Source organism: Zosterops lateralis (genome assembly GCF_965231275.1).
Source record: "Zosterops lateralis genome assembly, chromosome: Z".
Lineage (NCBI taxonomy): Eukaryota > Metazoa > Chordata > Aves > Passeriformes > Zosteropidae > Zosterops > Zosterops lateralis.
In genome coordinates, this window is record NC_139800.1 from 16,904,183 (window position 1) to 16,924,416 (window position 20,234).

General features: G+C 38.2%; 1 protein-coding gene across 2 annotated transcripts; it reads left to right on the forward strand.

The window, feature by feature from the left end:
- PRKAA1 (protein kinase AMP-activated catalytic subunit alpha 1) lies at window positions 1-19,356 on the forward strand. Of its 2 annotated transcripts, XM_083883733.1 has the most exons (9): window positions 1-178; window positions 5,775-5,916; window positions 7,718-7,811; window positions 9,489-9,633; window positions 11,280-11,367; window positions 12,246-12,470; window positions 15,618-16,104; window positions 16,473-16,599; window positions 18,588-19,356. In XM_083883733.1, exons 1-9 carry the CDS (start codon window positions 46-48, stop codon window positions 18,830-18,832), a joined length of 1,686 nt encoding a protein of 561 aa, XP_083739859.1. In that variant the 5' UTR covers window positions 1-45; the 3' UTR covers window positions 18,833-19,356. The 2 variants fall into 2 exon arrangements, with proteins under 2 accessions (XP_083739859.1, XP_083739860.1); XM_083883734.1 differs by lacking the exons at window positions 1-178; window positions 5,775-5,916 and adding an exon at window positions 6,966-7,025.
- The last annotated feature ends 878 nt before the right edge of the window (window positions 19,357-20,234 follow it).

The window sequence follows — 20,234 nt, forward strand, 5'->3', positions numbered from 1 at the left end:
GTTTGCTCCTCCCGCCGGCGCTCCGGCCCGGCCCGGGCGGGCGCTATGCGCAGGCTCGGCCCTTGCCTCAAGATGGCGGCGGTGGCGGATAAACAGAAGCACGAGCACGGGCGGGTGAAGATTGGGCACTACATCCTGGGGGACACGCTGGGCGTCGGCACCTTCGGGAAAGTCAAGGGTGAGCGGCGGGAGCCGAGCCGCGGGCATTCGGCGGCCCGTCAGCGGGGCCCCGGCGCCGGGAGCGCCGCTCGGAGCGGGGCTGCGCGGGCTGAGTTGCCGGGGTGGGACTCGCCGTCCCGCGGCGGGAAGGAGCGGCTGGGGCAGGAACAGCTTCCTCATCTGTGCTGGCGGAAATAACCGCCGGAGCTGAATGCTGCGTGTGTTTAGAACAGCACCGGGCACGTAACCAGAGTAGGGAGTCTGAATCCTCGAGCTGCTTATATCGCAGTTTGATGCTCGAGTATGAACTTTCCATGCCCTTGTAAGGAGGGCAAGATTTCTCTCTACAGAGAAATAAGCGTAGAAAGATGGGTCTGGGATTGTGGGGTTAGTTGGTAACACAGCCGATGTGCAGATGCGGAAAAAAAATCATGTTTAATTTGCTTGGCCAGTCGTTAACAAAGTTTTTTTTCAGCTCAAGTTTTAAAAGGCTATTTTAAAAGGGCTGTGGATGCTATAGTGCTTATTTGATGGCTAATAAAAATAAGGTAGAAGTTAAACTTCCCCATGGCGCCATTCGCCAGAGATGGCAGGATTGTGCATTAGTTTACATCGTTCCTGCCGTGTTGTTTGTCAGAACTTCAGATGCTGGGGCAAGCAAATCAAAAACATCGTTTCTCAAATGAGTAGAGCGAGGCTTATGTTATATTCTTCATAAGGTTTGGTTTTTTTTGTTTGTTTGTTTGTTTTTTTTTTTTTTTTTTTTTTTTTTTTTGTTAACTTAGCAGCTGCATAAAAAAAGCCAGATTTTATTTCCCAGTGTAGATAATGCATTATATGTGTTCTGCACAAGCTCTTTTAAACTATCGGCATGTTCTGAAAAAAATTACTAATGTACAGGAAATAAGATGATATTTTGCTCTAGGAAAGCAGTAAAAAATATTTTGAGAGCAGAGCCCTTTGAATCTGTTTTTAAGGGAAGCTTACAAAGGGCCAGACCCAGCCATCTGGGAGCAGTGACCCCCGCATCTGGCAGCTGGGATACCATTCTTTTCTGTAGGAGCTTAGTACTTCCTTGAGTAAAGGGGAAAAAAAAGTAATGCAGCAGACTAGGTTCTGTTTCCTCATGGAGGGACTGCATGGTTGAGAGGAGGGGTCAAAAATGTGTGTGTTTTGTGTTTTTTTACCCAGCACACTGCAGAAGACTGAGGTTGGCATACCTCAATGTTCTAGTATGTTCTATCCTAAATTTAGGAGAGCACTGTTGCATTACTGCTTTTCTTGTCCCTATATGATTATGTTACTTTTGTTTTGCTTCAGCTGTGCTTAATAATGAACATTTTATCCATGATGCAATGATTTTCCTCTTGAGCACATGTTTCTTTCATTTAATATCAGATCTGCAATTGTTTTCCTGTTTTCATAATTTCTTTCTCTGGTGATATGGTTTCATCAATTGACATAAAGCGAAAAACGTGTTCATGTCTTAAAATTCATTAAGATTTACAGTGAGCTCAGCTAATTTATGGAGTCAGGCTTATGGTTTTTTGAAAGTGAATATTTTATTCTAATAGTGGTGGCAGCCCCAAAAAAATTGAACTGGAAGACCAGTGCTTTATTTGATAATTGTGAAAGGTCTCCTGCTGTTGCTGTCAGATGAATTCACTGCTGGTAGCTGTCACTGGTGTGGTTCTGTCCAGTTTGTCATTTTCACCTGGCTGTACCACTCTGAAATAATTCTGAGTGACTTGTTTTACCTGACTGTGCCTCAAATGGGCAGTTGCAGAGATGGCTGTTCTTAGCCAGCATCTAGGCAAAGCAAAAATGCCACTGCAGTGAGAGGCTGAGGTGGAAGAATACTGAATCTAAACCAATTGTATGAGACACATTCATGTTCAGACTTCACTAGGATTCAGTGTGAAACATCTATCCCTATTTATGCCAATTATTTTTTAAGCACTGCTGATGTTTTCTGCTGAAGCTAGATGCAAACTTTTATTTCCAGATACTTTGGTTTTAAAGTTATCTTTCATAAAAGTAAGACTACTTGGGCTTGCTGTGGTCCATACTGAGAACATGAGGGATATTACTTAAGGCTCTAAATATACAGTAATTGTTCCAGCTCTCTAGATCTAGGTTATCAACACTGTTCTCTATAGACTGCAAACCAAGTGGCCTCGGTCAAGGCAATAATAACAGACATGGAAATGAGCAGTGGAGAACAGGATGGTATTTGATGTTGTGCAGCAAGATGGCTTTGCACAGCATGAGCTATTGTTCTTCAGTTTTTTCCCATGTTACTGAAAACATTTGTTTAGCACATACTCTTAAAGACTGCTTCCCTCTGAGCTTTGGATTGGCTTTTTAGCCTGCTGCAAATTGTTTCATTAAATGAAACATAGGCTTCTGATTTCTTTTTCCTCTCAAAACTTAATGACTTATACCTATATTTCATGAGTGTGTTGTATTTGGTCTGCACAGCCTCATAATCTGTTTTTTCCAATTGAAGAACTGTTGGACAAGATAGAGGCTCTTCCACCTGCATTTCAACAGTTAAAAATAAGTCGCTGCTGCTTTGAGACTCTGTCACTGTCGTGAAAATCTTGGTGCTGTGCAAAGCCACAGTGAAGCCTGAAGGCAATTAGTACTATCAGAAAGGAAAAAAAAAAAAATATATATATATATATAGGAATATACTAGGTCTGTTAAATGGATTTTTTTTTTTTTTCATAGATTGTTTTGAAGGACTGATAGCTAGTTGAGGATTAGAGTGCATACCTACCTTCTATAGGTAAAACTTCGATCAAGTGGTAATGCAGAGTAGCTTTCAGGAAGGTTACACTGGCTGCTTACGTTCCTACGTGATGTTATCATCTGGGGTGACACTTTCACTTCTGTCCTAATGCTGAATTCAAAAGTGTCAGCAGTCTGTTACCAGTTGGTATCTACTGTTTTACTGGTAACAGATACCTTGAACTGTATCCAGGAAACTTGTATCTTAAAAGATTTGTTATACTTTCAAATGGAATTAAAGGAAGGCAAACATTTCTGAAGAAAATAGAGATTGAATTTGGAATGTCTTAAGTAACAGAATAAGCTTTTGATGATCTTTCTTCACTGGCACCGAACCACAGTATGTTTTCATTACAATAATTTATTCAGAGCTGGTGGAATTGAAGAAGCAGAAAATCTTGTTTTCTTCCAGTTAGTGAATAAAATTAAGGCTTGAGGCTCACAGCCTTGAAGGCTGTGACAGCTAGAATTGGTTTCAGTCAACTGCAAATGTTACTGTTTAATTATTTTGAAAGAAAAATTTGTTTTGAAAAGCTCTTTTCTTATGTGCCTTGCATATTGAACACAGATTGTAGCTAATGAATGACTTTCTAATGTTTTTCTGAGTGCTGACGGAATTCTAGTCTAAGGTAGACTGACAAATCTATGAAATAAAACAGCTTAAAAATGAGATTTTATAACCCAGTGCATATCAGAACTGTGTATTCTAAGCTGTAGACTTGGTCAAATTTGGTCAAATATGTTGTTACTTACTGTATGAAACACGTTCTTAAATGTACTTTGTACAGCAAAAGAGGATGCAGGTTCATGTGTTTGACCAAAAGATTTTTTGCCTGGTTTCTAACAAGTTGTTTTTTACTAACAAAAACAAATGTTACATTTTAACTTACGGATTAAAGTTAGTGGTGTTTTGTTTTGATTTTTCTTTTTTTTTTCAACTACTCCTGGTGTACATCAGTTCCCATTAAGGATGGGTAAAGACTTTACAATTAAAATAGTTGCTTTTCTAATTTTTATTAATTTTTGTGATGATTGTTTACTTCTGAGGGTTTGAGCATAGGTGATATAATTTGTTTGGTTCCTTTAAAACTTCAATCACATTTGAAAAAAATAAAGCAAACGTGGTTGCTTTAATTGTATGTCTGCTTCAAAACAAATAATTCTCATAAATTTCTAGGCACCCATCTGTCACTGCTTTGTGGTCTCTCTAGAACTTGCTGTGGATTCGAGCTTTGTTCTGCATTCCTCAGTACTGAAATGCGCCTGCCCGGCACTTTGTTTATTGTGGCCATTGTTAGGTAATGGCCCCTCTGAGCGAGGGGATGTCTTTTTATCCTGGTCAGAGCTCTTCTGTTTTTTCAGATACTAGACATAATCTCAGTGCAGCATTGTGATGGTTCTGGGTCTTGGGTAATCCACTGTTTAGTTCTCTATGGGAATTTGGATTGCTTAATTTTATAGGTGGCTGTCTTGTTGTAAAAATAAGCGTGCAGATGCTTATCATTATCTTTGGTCTCTCTGCTAAGAACTTATCACTTGCATTGGTTTTTAGCTCGATGTAGAGGCAGAAGGGAGCAGGAAGGTCTTTTGAGCTGAAATGCGATTTACAGATTGATTGGTGTTTGTTTATTCTATCCAGATTATCTGCTGAACACAGATTTTTGTGGATCACTGCTGTTTAATCACAGCTTCCCATGGATATATTTAAACAAGACTTGGAGCTTAGGGCTTATTTAAATTCTCAAATTAGGGTAGGCACTCAAATGAGTGAGTATTGTGTTCAGCACAGTTGTGTTACAAATGTCTATTCATGTGGACAAGGATGAGCCATGTGAGTGTCTGAAGAATCTGGCTTATCTTTGGAAGGTGGGAATCAGGGTGGCAAATGAATGGCATTATTATAATTACTGCATGTGGCAGCCATGCAGATCGGGAAGCCTTCTAGTGAAAGAGATACTTAGCTTCTTGGTGTTCCATCTGTGATCATGTTTTGGATTTAAGAAGAGTATTGTGGTGGACTTTGCTGTGACTACTCCCAATAGCACTTGCAAAGTTAAAGACTTTATGAGAGGTAACCGACTGTGAAATAGTTTACACTTTTTAGTTCCTCTGTTTAAAGTACAGTGAAACAGTCCTTAGTTTCTTTTCTACTTCTAGGAGTGCATTAGGTTGCATGTTTGCATCGTTTTTTGTTGTTTCTGTTCTATTTTTTGTGCACTTCTTACCGTATTTGCCACTTATTTAAATAGAATAAATCTCTGGTGTTACCTCTGCAGACTGTGGAGCTGTCAGACTGCTCCAAGGACAGATACATTTTTATAAGTAAACTGATCAGGTACTTATACTGGTAATTCAGAGCAATTGCTGAAGCACGCTTCTTGAGGGAGTGATAGGAGTGATCCTTGCAGAGGAGGTAGAAGAGATACAGGAAAACATGTTTGAGTGGATTGCCAAGTGAAAAAAGCTTGGAATTACTTACACAGGGAGAGAAAATGCTCTCTCTAGTTAGCAAGGATGGCAGGGTTTGGAGATATGCTTTTCTTTATTTTTTTAACCAATATTGCAAAAAATGTTATGCTACAAGACTTCTGCTGGTTAAGTTTGAAGAATTTCTTACATATATACATCTTCTAATGATAGAATTGAGGAAGAAATTGGAGTAGGGCTGAAGAAATTCCATACCGTCTGGTTTTCAACCTCTCCAATGATAATGGAAATATGTGGAATGCTGGTGTCTTAACTCAGCTGCATTCAAAAAGGAGAAATAATGTCTTAACTGAGCAATTGAAAACCTTGACTAAGTACTTCCTTGTTTCTTGCAGTTGGAAAACATGAGTTAACTGGACATAAAGTTGCCGTGAAGATCCTGAATCGGCAGAAGATTCGCAGCCTTGATGTTGTAGGCAAAATCCGCAGGGAGATTCAGAACCTCAAACTCTTCAGGCATCCTCACATAATTAAGCTGTAAGTTTTGCTTACTGTCATCAAACTTACTTAGGCAGTTATCTCTTTTTGCTCTCACTGATCTAAAATACATTTGAAGGGCAATACTACAGACAGTATCTTGTCAGAAACCAGCTTTAAAATATACAACTGTGCCTGCCCTCTGTAATGTGTTTTCACAAAGCTGATCGTTACTGGAGGCTGGAGAGTTTTTATTAGATCTTTACCTAGACATTCTTTGGACGGGTGTATGAAAGGTGATGTCATGACAGGTGTTTTTGGTAGCAGCCATCTCTGAGTTTAGTTGCCACTTAATTTTTCTTTTTCTGCTTATGTTTGATTTTTTTTTTTTTTTTTTTTTTTTTTTTTTTTTTTTTTTTTTTTTTTTTTTGCTACTTGGCAAATGAGTGTAAAGGTCATTTCTATAGTGAGTTACTGTATCTTCTTAGAATGTTTTTAGTGATGTGCTGGTCAGTGCTACGAGTTTTTTCAGTTTAGATGGTGCTCTGCAAGATTTTTTCCAGATTAAGTATGTACAGTTTGATAAATGTGATTGCTATTTCAGAAATCTTCAGCATAGCCACTGCCCTTTGTCTAAATGTGATATTTAAAATGTGTCTGATTACACCTATTAGTTGATCAATAGTTCATCAGTGGATTTCAAAGTACAACTATGTCCCAGAGTAGACCCCTCATGTCTCATCTGTGGTAATAAATTATAAATAATGTTGATTTTGTTTTGACTCTAATTTCCTGTTAAGATAATCTGCACTTCCGGAGTGTAGGTGACTTCCACTGTCTTAGTCATGATGTGGGTGGGTTTCTTATGTGTAGAATCTTGTCTAAAGACCCCATTGCCACTGGGAGATGTCAAGTCTCTGCACTCCCTTTAATTCAGCAACAGCTGTTACACTGAAGCTAAATTACATTGTGTAAGGTCAGCTCCCCCACTTCTTCAGTGTGCTAGTTTCCAGAAGACTGTTGAGCTGATTTGTCAGCAGAATTGCTAGTGTTTTCAGTTAATCTGTGAATGAGTCCAAAGGGCATACTTATAGCCAGAACAGAATAGGAGGTGTCAGTGCACCAAGTGACATTCCAGGATGAATAAGCAGCGTCTGCTTGTGGCGTTGGTAAACGAAGACAGTTTAGCAGATTTCAGATGACAGTTTCTTTCTCAGGGAATCACAGGGAGAATTTTTTCTTTTACATGTGTAATGCTGTAAAGGGAACAAATGAAGCAATTTTTAGGTTAGGATATGGAGAAAAAAAAATCAAAATCTCAAATTGTGATTTTTGTCCTTAAACTTGTTATTTCAAAGCTAGGTTTTTAAAATTTAATTGAAGTAGAATGATAAAAATGTCATAACCAGAGATCAATAGTCTTAAACACTAATACTTATCATTATTAAGAGGATTTTTTTCCTAGTCTGGAAGTACACTTTTTAAGTTATGGCAAGTGAATTCTTTTGCATGTTAATGTCAAAAAGTATATTTTTGCAACCCTAGGAAAGTCCTTTTGAAGTCCTGCATCAAGCTGTTGATGAGGCAGTACTGTAAAAAATGTTATAGAAATCACCTGAAAGAATAAGGACTGATATTCCTGATAGGGATTACAAATTTCCTGCTGGTCTTTGAAATGTGGTATCACACACTGAAAGGAGAGTAAAAAACTTCTGAAAAATATTGTCATTCCAATGCTGTAGATTGATTGATAGCTATTTTAAAGTATTTTTGATCTGATTATTTGTACAACTTTGATTTTAACTAAATGTAACTAGTGTTTTACTGAGTGTGTAGACTAATAGATGTCTTTTCTTGTCAGGTACCAGGTCATCAGTACACCCACTGACATTTTCATGGTGATGGAATATGTTTCAGGAGGAGAACTGTTTGATTATATCTGTAAAAATGGAAGGGTAAGAAGTAGTCCAGCTCTGCAAATCAGTGGCTTGCATTTTGTTATTGCATTTGCAACATTCTTGTGTCACCCTACACTCAGGGGACAGACTTTTGGGTATCTTTTAGGGTATCTTTGTCAGAATGATACAATTAAAAGTTTTCTTTTCTCAAAAGAATACTATGATTAGTATAGCACATGATTATGATTAGTGTCACAGTGGATTTCTGTGAGCAGAAGGAATGTACTATAAATTATAAGTAGTGTAGTACAGAATTTTTATACAACCTAACTTGGGGTATCTATTCACCTAGACCCTTGGTAGATCTGGTCAAATTTTAATACATAGTTTGCTGTATCCATATAACAATCACAGTCTAGCCTTGAAAATCATAGGGACAAACACAAGTCACTCAGTCCTCAGAGGAAGCCGAAGATGGTGGAGGTGCCTGTGGCCACCGAGAGGTCACGGGTTTCATTTCTATTTAGGAGTTGTAACAGTTTAATATTGAAGACACTGCTTTGGCTGCTGTTGCAGTTCCATATGCCGTGACAGAGTCATCCATGGCTCTGTGCCTGGGAACTAAAGGCTGGTAAGGGAGCAGGTAATCAACCTGGCACCCGGGAATCTTGAGGCTGGTAGGGAGGGCAAGAAGAAAACTGATGTGTCTGTTTGCTTCACAGGACCTCCAGGGCCTGATAATGAGGCAGAGGGCATGAGCACTTGACTTGTATGGTCACAGAATGGCTGCTTCCCTCACAAAATGGTGTTAGTTAAGCTTAACACATTATCAGAGGCTGGGAGCAAGGGGTGCTGGTTACTCCTCGTTAAATGTGGGTGTGTTTTCTTGTATTCAGTTTTCATTTTGCTGCTATCAATTAAAATATATTTTATGACTCTGTTTTTTTTTCTTGAAAGTACATATGGTTATATGTTAACACATTTCAAATCTTTATGTATGACTTTGTCATAGCATTCTTCCTTCCTACTAATCTGTTAATTTGCGATGGCTGGGAATAAACCAGATGAATATATACCCAGGTGGAGTAGCTGAAAACAGTTTCTTCAGTGTATCTCATTATTGGAAAGCTACTATTGTGCCCTTATTACTGTCTTCTACTTGTGTGAAAGATCTGAAGTCACTTTTTACAGACTATTCAGATATATATCATGGTTCAATTGCTGGGAAAAACTGATGTGGATTACAGGTCTTTGCAGGAAATGCCCACCTAAGTCTGCTGTTTGGGACTAGCTGCTGTTAGCATAAACAGCGTCTGAAATTTATAATTTCTGTCCTGCATTTCGCAGCTTTTGCCATCTTAAATCTTGTGCTGTGCTTAAACATCAAAGTTTGTTGATAATTCCAGTTAGACAAAATTAAATGTTTGAATGCTAATGTTTCTAGTTAGTGAATATGTAACATCTGCCAAACCAAATTTCAAAAGTGTGATTAAGAACTTTCAGTGACTTTCTGAGTATGTTTTGTTTTACTCACTTTAGAGCTGTGGCACAAACAAAATGATGTAAGATATGAAGCTGCTTGCTACAAGTTCTGATAATCTGCTGTATAAAGTATCAAATGATAAGTATAATTGATAAGTTTAGGTTGTGGGAAAGTTTCCTCTGGCTAGTAAAAATGAAAACCAAGTTAACTACCACTGTCTTTTAATTATTTAAAATCTTTGTCTGTTTTAGCTCGATGAGAAGGAAAGCAGACGTCTGTTTCAGCAAATCCTTTCTGGTGTGGATTACTGTCACAGGCACATGGTAGTACATAGAGATCTGAAGCCTGAAAATGTGCTTCTTGATGCACACATGAATGCCAAGATAGCTGATTTTGGTAAGTGGTCCTTTATTTTTCTCTCTGATTGCATTTCTGGTGTTAGATGTTATTAATAACAATAGGAAATATTGTATGTATACTTTAATATCCTGGTGGTGGGATACAACAGAAGAACATGAAGAAAATAGATGTAAAGCAAAATAATGTTCTTGCACATTTATTGAACTTGTTTTCCTCTCAAGCTTCCTTGCTTTCTTCTGAGGTATTTTCTTTGACTGACTGAAATTTTGAACTGATTAGTTTGGTTTCCCTTAACAATATTTTCTTTCATTTAAAATGCTAAGTAGACTTAGTTTCTGACTCTTCTTCTTTGAAACTCACTCCTGTCTGTTTAACTGTCCATAAAATGTAGATGCTTAGCTCTCTTGGAAGAACAGTGCAGGGGCAATTCATCATCTTTAAGAAGCTACAGTGCTATAGAAAAATACACTAGTCCTCCTGGTTTGTTTATTCCAGCTGTTCATGACACAGCTACAGAGAAGCCTTGAAGCTAGTTCTTGCAACCATCTGAGTCAGGAAACCTCACCACATAAGCATAGTAAGGTATCCCTGGTATCCACTGCTGTGTCATGACAGATCTCTTGTAGACATAGTGGATAATACCTGCTTATGTAAGTCTCCAGTGAAAGGTGTTAGGTAATGTCCAGTATTCTAGGTATGTTTTAAAAGTATGGTGTTCAACTGTGTGGGCCCTGGGAATCATTGATTCCTCATGTGAAGAAAATTATTTGGGTGAAATGGCTCACATGGTGAAGAATGAAGTACAGTAAATTATAAATATATCTTTCTGTAACTTAGCATCAGCAAAACTGTAGCACTCAGTTAATCATGAGTGGTGTATTAACCAAGAGTTTAATAAAAGCTTTTGTATGTTAGAATATGAAAGCTGTACTCTTTCCTCTCCACATTCCCTGCTGACCCATAAAAGGGCATAATTCCTTCTTGGAGACTGAGTTCTTTGCCTTATGGTAGTCTTGATCATGCAGCCTCACTGAGGAAACTAGAAGAAATTCTCTACAGCTGTTAGACTATACTGAGTGCTGGTGAATGCAGGTGGTCTAGTTCTAAAGCACACTTCTGTTGCTTACAGAGTATCTGAAAAGCACACTAGTAAACTGCAGTGATGCAGGAACCAGGTGTGTAGTTTAGGGGTGTAAATTGTGGTAAAGTCATGTTTACTTCTCAGTTCCCTTCTTCTGTGTAACCTCTAACAGTTTTTTAGGGAGTTCTGTGATAGCATTTCCCACTTTATGATTTTAGAAGCAAATGAAGTTTTTAGTACTCTCTTGTTAATGATCAAAATCCTATCTTGCTATACTGCTTCATCTCCCTTAGAGCAACTTTGTTCTCTGTCATGCCTGTGTCATTCAAATTTAATTGTTATAGTCTAAGAGTGAATATGCTCTCAAATATCTCTAGGCTGTGGGCATGGACTGATGTTACTCAGATTTCTGGTAAAATATATGGAGGATTATGTTGCATGCTCATAAAAATTCCATGATGCCAAACAATATTATTTCTTAAGTAGAATAAATTTGTTAATTTTATAATTTGAATCACTAGTGGTTTGTTCTAGGTGGTATATGCAGTGTGTAATAATTTTGCTCCCTGAATTTTTAGTAGTTACTCTTATACACTTTCAGGTCTATCAAATATGATGTCAGATGGAGAATTTTTAAGAACAAGCTGTGGTTCCCCTAACTATGCTGCACCAGAAGTAATTTCTGGAAGGTAGTTTCTTTTATATTGGATACACGTATGCATGTACTTAAGTCATGTTGCTGCTTGATTTTAAAGGGTACAAAACTAGTTCAATTGACAAGCTTGATGCTGAGAAAGTGAGGGCTGTTAGTTGCATTGATAATTTTTAAAATGTTTAAAGCTGGCTATGAACTAGCTTTGAATAGAGGTGATGTCTGATGCCCCAAATGCATTGTGTACACTCTGCCTGAATTGCTTTAAAAATCTCATGTACAGCTCAGATCTTGGAAGCTGAGGTGCAGAGTTACAGGCAGAGTCTGCTGTGAAGTTGAATAGCAGTGAAATACCTGCTGCAGAGTAGATACTGAGCCTGGAGGTAACTTAACTTCCCTTTTTGTAAACTATGATTGTCAAATCTGCTTTCAGCTACTTACCCTAATATTGTCCCATGTTGATTGGAGGCCAGATACCTGTTTTACTCTGGCAGTGGCACAGAATACATGACACATTCTGCCATGTGGACTTGTCTTAAACTTTTCAGCCACATTCTGGGGGATGGCTGACTTTGCACATATTCCTCTAAAACATTGATAACAATATATAACCGGGGCTTTCTTAGTAGTAGATGCATGTTTCTTTCAGTTTGCCATTGTGTGAAATTGCACTGTGGATTATTGTTACACGTTAGGGAGGGAAAACTGTACTTACGCTCTGTTGTATATTAGAAACGGTAGAGTACTGAAGCTCAAGGGAGGCATGGCATGGAACTGAAATGGTGTAGTGCTTGCAAAATCAGTTGTCCTGAGTTCACGTGCTTTTAATTACTGTGATACAAAGGAAAAATGAGAGAAAACCTATTTAAATGTATTAAATACAAGTATTTCACTAACAGTTATTTTATTTCACAGGTTGTATGCAGGTCCAGAAGTAGATATTTGGAGCAGTGGGGTTATTCTCTATGCTTTGTTATGCGGAACACTTCCATTTGATGATGATCATGTGCCAACCCTTTTTAAGAAGATATGTGATGGTATCTTTTATACCCCTCAGTACCTGAATCCATCTGTAATAAGTCTTCTGAAACACATGCTGCAAGTGGATCCAATGAAGAGAGCAACAATCAGAGACATTAGGTAAAACACTTCCTGATGTCTGATCACAAGATGCTGGAATTATAATGGTGCAAATACGCAGAACAAAGAAGTTATTCATACAGCTTGTCCATGTTTTCTTGACTGAGATGAAAAATTCAGCTTCTGATGGCTTGGTTTTAGCTCTAATAGTGCTGATGTCCAGTGGACAATGAAGTATCTATTGGAGATCATAGTAAAACAAATTATTTATATATGGAAATTCTGAGAAACTTTAGGTTTAAAGCTGCCATAGCAAAGCTGTTTACTTGCATAATGGTTTGCAAAAATTATGCTATATAGACTTCTCTGCAGGAAGAAAATTGTCTCTCCTGTTAGGAACCAGCCTCTCCTGTTAGGAAGCAGACATTTAGAACTACTGTCTAAATGTCTGAGGAAGCGCCTTAATCTTTAACTACTGCTTTTATTCGTATTTCTTAAGGCTCTGAAAAGTAATTTTTATTGAATATTCCACATGTAAGGCAACAATTTCTAGCTTCAGAGCACTGGCATGAATTTTTGTATGAATGGTGATTACTTCACCAAGTACTGATAAGTTAAAATTTCTAGGTGGAGAGAGGCCTCATGGGTTCCAGATTCCAAGAAATGATTCTGGAGAAGTCAGTTGTGTTGATAAATGTGCACTGGATCAAATTTAAAAAAGGTAGCTGAGAGAAGTGTACTTTATGCAGCAGCTTAATTTTCTTCACAAGGAAAGAATGTTGCCATACTTTCACCAGAGTGAAAGTGCTGCTCCTTTTAGAGTTGGAAGTTAGGACATCAGCAATGTTTGTTCTCTCAGTAGAACAAAAAATGTGGCACAGTTATCCCTTACTACTTTATTACAATGGGAAGTACTTCCTTGCAGAGATGAAAGCACTCTGAGAACTAAGTGCTGTAGAACTTGTGTGGTTGGGAGTTCAACTTACCTCAGTTGTGTTAAATAGTGTGTGGAAAAGAAGTGGTACAAAACAGGTGTTGAAAAATGTTGGTTACAGAACACGGATGGAATTTGAATCCGAAACAACTCGTCCTGTTATCCATATGACATGTCACCTCACAGTTTAAAGGACAAACTGAGTTTAATTGAATACCTTAATTCTTCTAGGGATTGTATGTATGTGCATGCAAGGGGAAAGGACTGGTGCCATGAACAGTAGCAATATTCCTCTGGGTTCAGTCATTCTGCCTATGGCTGAGCCTTTGTTGTGGTATGGGAAAACATTTTTCTGCTTCCTAATTGATTGTTTTTCTGATTAAACTGTATTTTGCTCAGCACATTTGAGGCAGTGTTCTCAGGATCACAGAGTTCTCACACTGAGAACTTAGTGCCCTGTGCTGGTTTGGGTTGGAATAGAGTTGAATTTTTTCACAGTGTTTTGAATTTGTACTGAAAATAGTCTTGGTAGCAGGTGGATGTTGTCGTTACTGCTGAACAGAGCTTGCAAAGAGCCAAAGTCTTTTCTGCTTCTTACACTGTCGCAACAGAGCAGGCTGGGGGTGCACAAGGAATTGTGAGGGGACACTACTGGAGCAGCTGACCCCAAGTGACCACAGGCATATTCCAGATCATATGGGGTCATACTCTGCAGTGAAAATAAGAGGAAGGTTGATGGGGCCGGTCTGCTGGTGATAAGACATTTCATGATGAGCAGTTGTTTTTATCTACTTTACTTGTCTTTCCTAGGTTTCCTTGTCATCTCTCTTGTGTTTTTTGATTTTTTTTCCATAGAATTTTTAAAAAGAAATTTATAATTATTAAACTTTTTTTTTTCTCAACCCTCAAGTTTTTTGCACTTCTACTCTTCTGACTCTGCCTCTCATTCCACTGGAGAGGACCAAGCAAGTGGCTGTGGTACTTGGTTGCTGGCTGGGGTTAAACCATAGCAGTCCTGTTTGCTACCCAATGTGAGGCTTGAAGGTGTTGAGATAATAACAGATTTGAACAGACCATATTAGATAAAATTATTATAAATTCTATTTTTATAATGGTTGTTGTGTCAGAATATTGATTCTTCTGTTCTCAGTATTGACTTATGTGATCTTTTCCATGTTCCATTTTTTGAACATGTTGAGGATTTGGGTTGTTTTTTTCAATTTGCTGTACTCTGTAGTGCTTAGTGATTTTTTTCTTTTTTAATTAGAACATTGGCTTTGAGCTTAATCTGCTATTGCAGCTCTGTACTGAAGCTGTTACTATACTGGTACCATCTCAGAGAGACAATTAACAATTACACATCTTTGTCCAAGGTTTTTTTTTTCTGGAGCAAATACAGAATGGCACCTTCACTGCATTCTTCTGTGATGTTTTCTCCCTCATTGTCATAACTTCAGTATCTTGAACATCCTTGGGCAGTCAAAATATTTCTACTGGTATTTCTTAGGAGCATGGTTTAGGCTTTTTGGAAGATCAACAAGCTGTTTGGAACATCTCACGGCCTCAGAGCAGTGTGGTTAGAGGTGGTAAGGCATGTGGGAGAAAATGTGCAGGTAGGACTGATAGAAATGGCATTTCATCATGAAGTGGTAGAATGTTTGAAAGAAAGATGCTGTTGCTGTTGCAAGGAGGCCTGGCTTATAACACTGTGGTGGGACCTGGCCTGTTCCCATTTGAACACTGCTCAGTACTAATCAGCACCCTCAAGGAGAAGAAGGGATTTCTGGGCCTGAAAATGTGTCAAAAGATACTTTGGCTAAGCCAGAAATCCAGCTTTCAACTATATCACTCGCTCCTATAATTAAAAATAATCAACCAAAGCAAAAGTAACCTTATTTTGTCAGGAATGAAGAAGCTTCTAGGAGGGAACAGGAGAGGGAATCAGAAGGATCAGCCCTCTGCAGCAGAACAGTCACAAGAACAGGAGGAGGAAGGGACAGAAATAATAATTGAGAAAGTAACCACCTGATTCCTATCCTGAAGCAATTTGAGATAGCAAAAACATTTTTCAGTTTCCTGCAAAATGTCTTGGGCAGGCAGTGATTACTTTATGTACTGTTTTATTGTCTGTGCCAGAAGTAGTCTTGGACTGGCAACCATTATTCTTTCTTCTAGAACATACTAAAATTAATTTTATATTTTAAAGGAATTTCCTGTTAAAAATGTTTTCTTTACTTACGTCTACTCAGATTTTTTTTTATTTTTAAATCTAGGGAACATGAATGGTTTAAGCAGGATCTTCCAAAATACTTGTTTCCTGAAGATCCCTCATATAGCTCTACCATGATTGATGATGAAGCCTTAAAAGAAGTTTGTGAGAAGTTCGAATGCACTGAAGAGGAAGTGCTAAGTTGTCTGTACAGCCGAAATCATCAGGACCCTCTGGCTGTTGCTTATCACCTCATTATAGATAACAGAAGAATAATGAACGAGGCCAAAGACTTCTACTTGGCCACAAGTCCACCGGATTCTTTCCTGGATGATCACCACCTGTCTCGCCCTCACCCTGAACGAGTGCCATTTTTAGTAGCTGAAGCACCACGTCCTCGCCACACCCTGGATGAGCTGAATCCACAGAAGTCAAAACACCAAGGTGTAAGACGGGCTAAATGGCACTTGGGAATACGGAGTCAGAGTCGACCAAATGATATCATGGCTGAAGTTTGTCGAGCAATTAAACAACTGGATTATGAATGGAAGGTAACAAAATAGAGGACCTTTACAGCAAACAGCAGTGCATTTTCGTTTGAGCTATGTAGTTTCATAGCCCAGACATCTGAAACTGTTTTCATGTTTTCATTAATCTCATGTGCCTGTGCTATCTGTGTTTGCTGTGCCAGAAGGGTTTTGGGGGTAGACTATACATGCTGACAGGAAAAAAGTCGTGCTAGAGTTTTCTCTTGGGGCTGCAGGAATATATGGCTAAAAAAACCCCAGCAACCCTCAAATCCAACAGGTAATGAAATCTGAAATCACTTGATAAATACTAGTGAGTTGAAAGGACAAAAACAATATGCAGTGATTTTCAAGCAGTTCTGGTTATCTGACTCAAATCTCTTTCATACTAGGTTGTAAATCCATATTATCTGCGTGTTCGGAGGAAGAATCCAGTAACAAGTGCATATTCCAAAATGAGTCTCCAGTTGTATCAGGTGGACAGCAGAACATACTTACTGGATTTCCGTAGTATTGATGGTATGTGAAGAGTTACTTAAGTTAATTAAGTTGTATGGGGAAACATTCTACTTGCAAATATCTTTATTTACTTATTTAGAAGTGAAGTATGTGTTGTCCTTTTTTATTTTAAACCAATCTAACCTGTATTAGTTTTTCCTTATTCCTCCCTGGACTACTATTCCTTTGACATGTGCTCAGCTGCTCTATCCCTTAAATAATTGTTTCCTTGCTATATCAGCTCCTGAGAAGTTCCATTTTATGTCTGCATCAGAAGTAATACCAGTAGTGCAAAAGGGGACAGGACTGTTGGAGGTGAGATTGGGACTAACTTAAGCTGCCTTTGGAGCCTCACCCCAAATTTAAACATTAACTTAGATCTGAAGTAAGCATGTGAACAGTGTTTTATAGTGAAGATAAAGTATGGCATCTAGGCATTTAAATTTGACTTGGAATGTACCTTGCGGACTGGGTCTGACGGGGATGGAATTAGTTTTCTTCCTAGCAGTAGTCTACATGGTGCTGTTTTGGATCTGTGACTAAAGCAGTGTTGATAACACAAGTGTTGCTGAGCAGCACTGGCATAGTATCCAGCCTTTTTTTTTTCCACACTGCAGTGTTGGGACAGGAACAACAACTCTGCAGAGCTGAGCCAGATTGAACAAAGGGACATTCAGTGCTGTATTATGTTATGCCTAGAAAAGAAAGGGATTTTGGGGAAGGTAACCTTGAGACCATTTGGGCATCAGTCTGCTTTGGGGATAGTGAGTAGTTTCCTTTGCGTCACTTTTCTCCCTCACTTACTTAAAATTATATTTCTACCCATGAGTTTTCTCACTTTTGCCCTTACAATTTTCTTCTCCTTTGCACTGAGATATCTGCTGCAAGGTAAAGTTAACCCACCAATTCTACTAGTAGCTAAAATTTGAGGTAGGGATTTTATGCTCACAGGAATGAAAATCTTGAAAGCATTTAGTTTAACCTGTACAAAAATATAATTTATGGAGTAATAGTAACACAGTATATATAAAGCCTGGTTAGATGAAGTGAATAGAGGAGCTAATAGAGACTGAACACAATGCTTATTTATGTGGTCATAGTAGACTAAAGGAAAATTATACTGCCAGTGGTGTACATTACATGCCTAGGAAAACATTGCGTAGAAAAAAGCCCCTTTTTTTTTTTTTTTTTTTGGACTACTTAGAGCTGTGCAGCTGGAGGAGGGCAGCCTGCTACAATCCTGGTTTCCGCTTTTGAGGAAATACAACCCAAGGGCACAGATTCATTGTATCTCTTCTAATAGTTAAAATGGTTTGACATTCCTTCTCTCCACCATGATTAACTATTCTCTGTTCCTCTTAACAATTAGTAAATTAAAGTAGCTTTGTGTAAACAGGAGAAATTGCCTTTTCACTCATTTCTCCTGAAATAATTTTTCAAGCACCAGCTTAGAGCCAAGTTAATGTTCAGTATTTTAAATTAGAATAGAGATGCTTCAGCAGAACACTACCGTTAAGACTACTATTAACATGAAACTTTTTTCTCTTTATACTGAAGGGAAACATAAGTTGTTGCAGCCTGAACGTACAACATTCTATGGTGAAAAACTTTCAAAAGGGAAAGATAAATGATTGCAGATGCTAACAAGTATAATGTGCTAATGAATGATCATAAAATACAAATAATAACAATGTGTAAATACCCAAAAGAGAACAAAAATAGAATAAAGTAGGTGATAGAAAAAAAATCTACAGACTGCTATTGAACTTAATCTTACAATGCTGACCTGTTTTTGAGTAACCTAAATTAGCATAAGAACATTTGCTGTTGTGCTACTACGTATACAAGCTTTTATTTTATATCAAATACAGTTAGTGAAAGCTGTTTGGTTATTAATCAAGATTTTAAAAGAAAATACTTAGAAGTGTGAGGAGGGGAAGATACTTGCTCTTCCTGGAACTGATTTGATACTGATACCAAATTTTCCTCTTCTCTTTCCTCGTTTCCAGATGAAATTACTGAAGCGAAGTCTGGGACTGCAACTCCACAGAGATCAGGTTCCGTGAGCAACTACAGATCTTGTCAAAAAGATTCAGATGCTGATGCTCAAGGAAAATCTGCAGATACATCCCTTACCTCATCAGTGAACTCTTCTCTTGACTCATCCACAGCTGACGTAACTCCAAGACCAGGGAGTCATACAATAGAGTTTTTTGAGATGTGTGCAAATCTGATTAAAATACTTGCACAGTAATTTTGAAGATGGGCTTATTTCTTTTACAGCAATAAGCATGCCTAAATCATAGTCAGATGCTTCCAGTTATAATCAAGTGAAATTAACTAAGGCGCTGAAAAAACTAGCCACAAAATGCAATTTGCACGGGGATAAAAATTATTATGGCAAGTTAGCATATATTATTTTGAAGCTGGAGTGAATTCTTATTGCCTGCTGTCCAATAGCATAACACAGGTACAGTAAATAACATGCCCTTTGGGTAGTGTTTGTAACATTTTACCTTGAGAGCAAAATAGGCTGCCTGTAACATTTAAGCTAGATGGACCTCCTTGTTTTTTTCTCTGGTTATACATGTATCTGATGCACTGTAAGTTAACATACACATACTAGTTCAGTGATCTCAGTATGACTTGTTGGTCACCCTCTACAGTTGTGACTCAGAACTATCAGCATCTCCTAACAGTAATGTGTTAAAAATGCTATGTTTCTTCACCCTTATTTGACAGAAAATAATAAAGAATGCTTTGATGCGTTACAATGTACTACTTTTTACAAAAAATGTTGTTAAATGCATGCAAATACAGCCAGTTGGAAATGCGTGTAGGTGCTCTGTAAGGAACTGAGGGTGAAAATTCTATGGACAGTGTGTAGAACAACTGAGTCCATAACAATGGCAGGAGACGTAATGCCTAGAAGGTGTGGCATCCCATGGGCTAAACCAAAATGTTGCTTTGTGGAGAAACTGTGAGGAAGCTCCTTGTCCTAGTGTGGTAGCAGCACAGCAGCTCCCTACCGCTACTGCAGGCCAGGAATCCTTTTCCTTAGGAACATATCCCTGTAGATAAGAGCAGAGCCTGAGGGCTGTTTTCAAGCTATTCCAGAATCTGAAATTTACAGGTTTTTAACATATATGTTAGTACTTTGATGCAGCTGGTTGTGATGTTAACTCGGGATATACTACACAATACTCAGTATGAAGTGAAAACTACATACCCAGGCTTCTAGTTTTTCCCAGGTGACCTTTATGGAAAACTTTGCTATTCAATGTAACTGAATTAAGCAGTCTTAAGTTTTCAGTTGAGCATTGAAAACTGATCATGACAACTTGAGTACTAGAGCTTTAACAGTAGGTTGCAATTACCCATAATAAATGTCCTTCTGCATTTATGCAGCATTTCAGGAAAAAAATGCTGAACTTCATACATTCAAATCACAGGTAGTACTTGCACAAAAATCTTTACTCTCTTTAAATTGGATACAGTTAGCCATGGTTCCATTTTCATCTGGCACTTAGTAGACACAGTCATAAAATACTTAGTTTTGCATTCAAGACTTAATGCTTGCTTGAAAATGAGATTCATGACCTACTCATGGCTGCAGCCCAGAAATTCCCATGCACAGAATCTGAAGAAACATAAGG

Bases quoted from the DNA above. Each gene is read 5' to 3' on its own strand.
- PRKAA1 (XM_083883733.1), top strand. From the start codon at position 46: ATGCGCAGGCTCGGCCCTTGCCTCAAGATGGCGGCGGTGGCGGATAAA. The intron at 179-5,774 runs GTGAGCGGCGGG...TGTTTCTTGCAG, and splicing joins CACCTTCGGGAAAGTCAAGG to TTGGAAAACATGAGTTAACT. The intron at 11,368-12,245 runs GTAGTTTCTTTT...TTTATTTCACAG, and splicing joins CCAGAAGTAATTTCTGGAAG to GTTGTATGCAGGTCCAGAAG.